Consider the following 3922-nt stretch of genomic DNA (forward strand, 5'->3'; position numbering starts at 1 on the left):
TTGTGATAACAGCTGATATCAAACCTTCACTGTTCACTCTGGATGTGAAACAGCACTCAGACTGTTCACACTGAGTGAACACTAACCATGAGACTTAGTCTATAGTCTGGTTATTGGTCTCTGATCTCAGGTTGGAGCCCCGTTATTATTAATAATCGTTAATAATCTGACCGACATTAATAATTCTATTGATGTTAATAATGTAGTTTTTCATATTTACTGATAAGCAAACACGCTCCTGATAGATCTAAACCTGTAGAACAGGAGTATTCAACTAAAATTCTAAAAAGGTCCAGATTGAGAAAATCTCCTCACAAAAATGTGCATCTTAAAATAAAGTAATTCATTTTAGAAACATTAATTTCACTGAATTGTCCTGCAGCTTTAAATTCACTTCATTCAGTGTGAAGTGATGTCAATAAAAAAATCAATATTATATTTCTCTCATCTTGTAATAAGATAAATCAGTGAGCAGGACTTTGTGTGGTTATTAACACTTGTTTAGTTCTATCCTCTCTGGTAACATCATTGGTCAGTGAATTCATGTGTTATGATTCTGATCATTTTGGGCTCTTAAGTTTATTTACTGTGTCTTCATTTAGATGCGAGTGGGTACATTTGTTCTAAAGAGTTGTTCTTTGTCTCGTAGTGTCGCTTCATATTACTGCTTTTAATAATCATCACGGTCTCTATACATGTGAGACACACTGGTTATAAACTGTCCGTGGGAAGAATTCACCTATAAGAGTCTGTTCATTCTTGTTCAAGGACTGGTCTCTCTGGTCTCTCTAGTCTCTCTGGTGTCTCTAATCTCTGTGGCGTCTCTAATCTCTGTGGTCTCTGTGGTCTGGTCTCTCTGGTGTCTCTAATCTCTGTGGTCTCTCTGGTCTCTGTGGTCTCTCTTTGGAGAGCTTCATGTGAAATAACTTGTCTGACTCACGTATTATTCTCCTGCTCTTGCTTCTCTCTCCTCGTCTCCCCCCGTGTGTCACGCTGTGTGAACATCTCACTCGAGTCATGAAACTTGTCAGAATGCTCATATCTGATTGGCTGAGCTGCATCACGTGATGTGATTCACAACACATTGGTCGACGTGTTTCCTGCGCCGCTGAACAAGTGCCGGAACTGCGTCGGTTAAAATAGAAGTGCTCCGTGAAAATAAAATCGCTTTTAGGTCCTGGGTCTGGATAAAAACGCTGTCTGGGTCTGGATCCAGACCACTGTCCGCCTATTAGTGACCCCTGCTGTAGAACCACTAGGACCAGTAGAACCTATAAAACCCCTTGGACCAGTAGAACTAGTGACTAACCTGCAGTGAGCTGCAGCCAGGCACAGATCTTGTAGACCGTGGCGGCGCTGCAGAACCTAAAGAGACAGAGACAGAGGACGCTGGTCCACACTGCCCACAGAGACACGCCCACTAAGACCGCCACAGACTGGAAGGACGGCAGAGGGGACAGACTGGAGAGACCACCACGACAGTCCAGGACCGGCCAGTCGGACTCCACACACACCTGAAGACACACACAGAGACACACACAGAGACACAGGGACACACAGAGACACACACAGAGACACAGGGACACACACAGTGACACACACAAAGACACACACAGAGACAAGCTGTTAGAGTCGCTCAGCTGTGATTGGACAGTCAGTGTTTGGAGACATGGCTTCATATGTCTCACCTCAAACAATCCCAGAGTGCCGCTGGCCGGGACAGGCCCCGCTCCCAAGTGACGGGCGTCTCCGGTCCCGATCCAGGACGGCTGCACCAGAACCACTATCTGGAGGATGGCGAAGCAGAGAGAACACACGGCCCAGAGGACACCGACCGCACGGGCACTACGGACAAACTCCGTCTGATAGAGACCAGGAAGGTCAGATAGGGGGGGGGAGACAGACATACCTGAGGGGGGAGAGAGAGAGACAGAGAGAGAGACAGAGAGAGAGAGACAGAGAGGGAGATTTGATTTTTAGAAAACCGTTATTGTCTTTGAACATGTTTCTTTATCATTTAAAACGGTTAAACAAATAAAGTCCAACAAACATAAACGTGTCTTTGATTGTCTTTAGACTGTGAGATCTGACTCTCACTTATCACCATCTTTGTCCAGTTCTTTGTCCACTTTGTGAACTATTTTCTTCAGTCTGAAGCCTTCCTGCTTCGTGAGACCTCCTCTGTCCTTGCTTCTCATGTGAGATCTGGCAGAGCTGGAGAGCTTCTCTTTGTCAGAGATGTAGTCCTCCACTTTGGCTCCTCTCACATTGTTACTCCTCTTCAGAAACTCCTTTATCTTCTCCACGCTGTAGTCTCCAGAGCGCCTATAGCTGCCAGCACCGTGTTTAGAGGGCTCACTGTCAGCAGCAGCGCCCTCCTCCTGACTGGACTCAGAGTCCTCTTCCATACTGGACTCAGAGTCTTCCTCCAGGCTGGACTCACTCTCTGCCGCTCCTCCACTTTCTTTCGTTGCCACTTTCTTTGCCTGTGAGCTTCCGCTGTCTCCTCTCTGTTTCCTCTTCAGCTGAGGGGCTTTGAGCTGCTCCTCGTCTGCTTCCATGTCCACCTCCCCACCTGTCTCCACCTGTCCTCCAGTACTCTCCCTCACCTTCTGAACCTCGCTTGCCCCGTCCTTCCTCATCTCTTGTCCCCCACTTGTCCTCTCTTCTCTCGCCTCCTGTACCTCACTTGTTTCCTCCACCCTCACCTCCTGAGCCCCACCCATCTCCTCCACCCTCACCTCCTGGGTCACCCTTGTCTCCTCCACCCTCACCTCCTGGGTCACACCCGTCTCCTCCACCCTCACCTCCTGGGTTACCCTTGTCTCCTCCACCCTCACCTCCTAGGTCACACCCGTCTCCTCCACCCTCACCTCCTGTGCTCCACTTGTTCCCTCTTGTCCGTCCTGCTTGTCCCCATCTGCCCTCCTCAGTACCTTTCTGGTCTTTATTTGAGCCATTTTCCCAGGACAAGCTCTACTCAGATGTCCTTCTTTCCCACAACTGTAACATTTAAAATCATTAGTCTTTGCAAAAAGGACATAGTCAAAGTCCTCTACTGTGATTTTGAAACTGAGGTTGACCACTCTGCTCCTGTCGTTGGGGATCATGAGGACATATCTCCTGCGAGACACCACGTGCTTTAACAGCGGAGATTTAAATCCAGAGGACACTCTCCTAACCGGAGACACCACCTTCCCATGTTTGGACAGCTCTTTGACTATTGCATCGTTTCTTATGAATGGTGGCACGTTAGACACGGTGACTTTCACTTCCTGTGAGCCGAGAGGATACGTGGGCAGGAAGTGTTCACCCACGGAGATCCCGGTCATCAACACCACTTCCGCAGTTTTATGGTGTCTAGAAAGATGACCACAGCGCTGTTCATCCGCGCTGCCGACTTCACGCAGCTGTGGCCGACAAGCTCCCCCACTGCCAGGCTGATTCCTCCACTGAACACCTGAACAGCGGCGGGATCTTTATGCCGTGTTCCCTGGTTAACTCGGTCAGGCCCATGGTGGCGTTTAGCAGTCGACAGCATGTGCTGCCCGGCTGCAATCCGCTCACAAAAAAGACCCAAAAAAACAGCTAAAAGTACACAAAAAAACCCGTGAACCCTGCACACCCCACTACACTACCATATCCAACATTACCCAGTGAAGAAAAATATCGGAAAAAAAAAATCGCTATTTATCGCTCTCAAACACGCTCCGTCAACTCCGTGCTCCTTCCACTCAGAGAGAGAGAGACAGAGTGAGAGAGAGAGACAGAGTGAGACAGAGAGAGACAGAGAGAGAGAGATTGTCAAATATCTTTATTTCTAATTAAATTTCGTTTACAGTTTTACTGTTTATCAAAACAAACTTAATTCATGCAAAAAAATCAACCAAACAAAACCAAAAACTAAAGAAAAACACAAATC

General features: G+C 47.6%; 1 protein-coding gene across 1 annotated transcript; it reads right to left on the reverse strand.

Moving 5' to 3' along the window:
* Nucleotides 1–884: 884 nt before the first annotated feature.
* lhfpl4b (LHFPL tetraspan subfamily member 4b) lies at nucleotides 885–1946 on the reverse strand. Its single transcript, XM_031841648.1, has 2 exons — nucleotides 1689–1946; nucleotides 885–1514 (listed from the first exon to the last, which is right to left on the reverse strand). Exons 1-2 carry the CDS (start codon nucleotides 1905–1907, stop codon nucleotides 1305–1307), a joined length of 429 nt encoding a protein of 142 aa, XP_031697508.1. The 5' UTR covers nucleotides 1908–1946; the 3' UTR covers nucleotides 885–1304.
* Between the last annotated feature and the right edge of the window lie 1976 nt (nucleotides 1947–3922).

The sequence above is a fragment of the Anarrhichthys ocellatus genome, unplaced genomic scaffold, assembly GCF_004355925.1.
Source record: "Anarrhichthys ocellatus isolate YVR2014 unplaced genomic scaffold, GSC_Weel_1.0 scaffold4909, whole genome shotgun sequence".
In the NCBI taxonomy this organism is placed as follows: Eukaryota; Metazoa; Chordata; class Actinopteri; order Perciformes; family Anarhichadidae; genus Anarrhichthys; species Anarrhichthys ocellatus.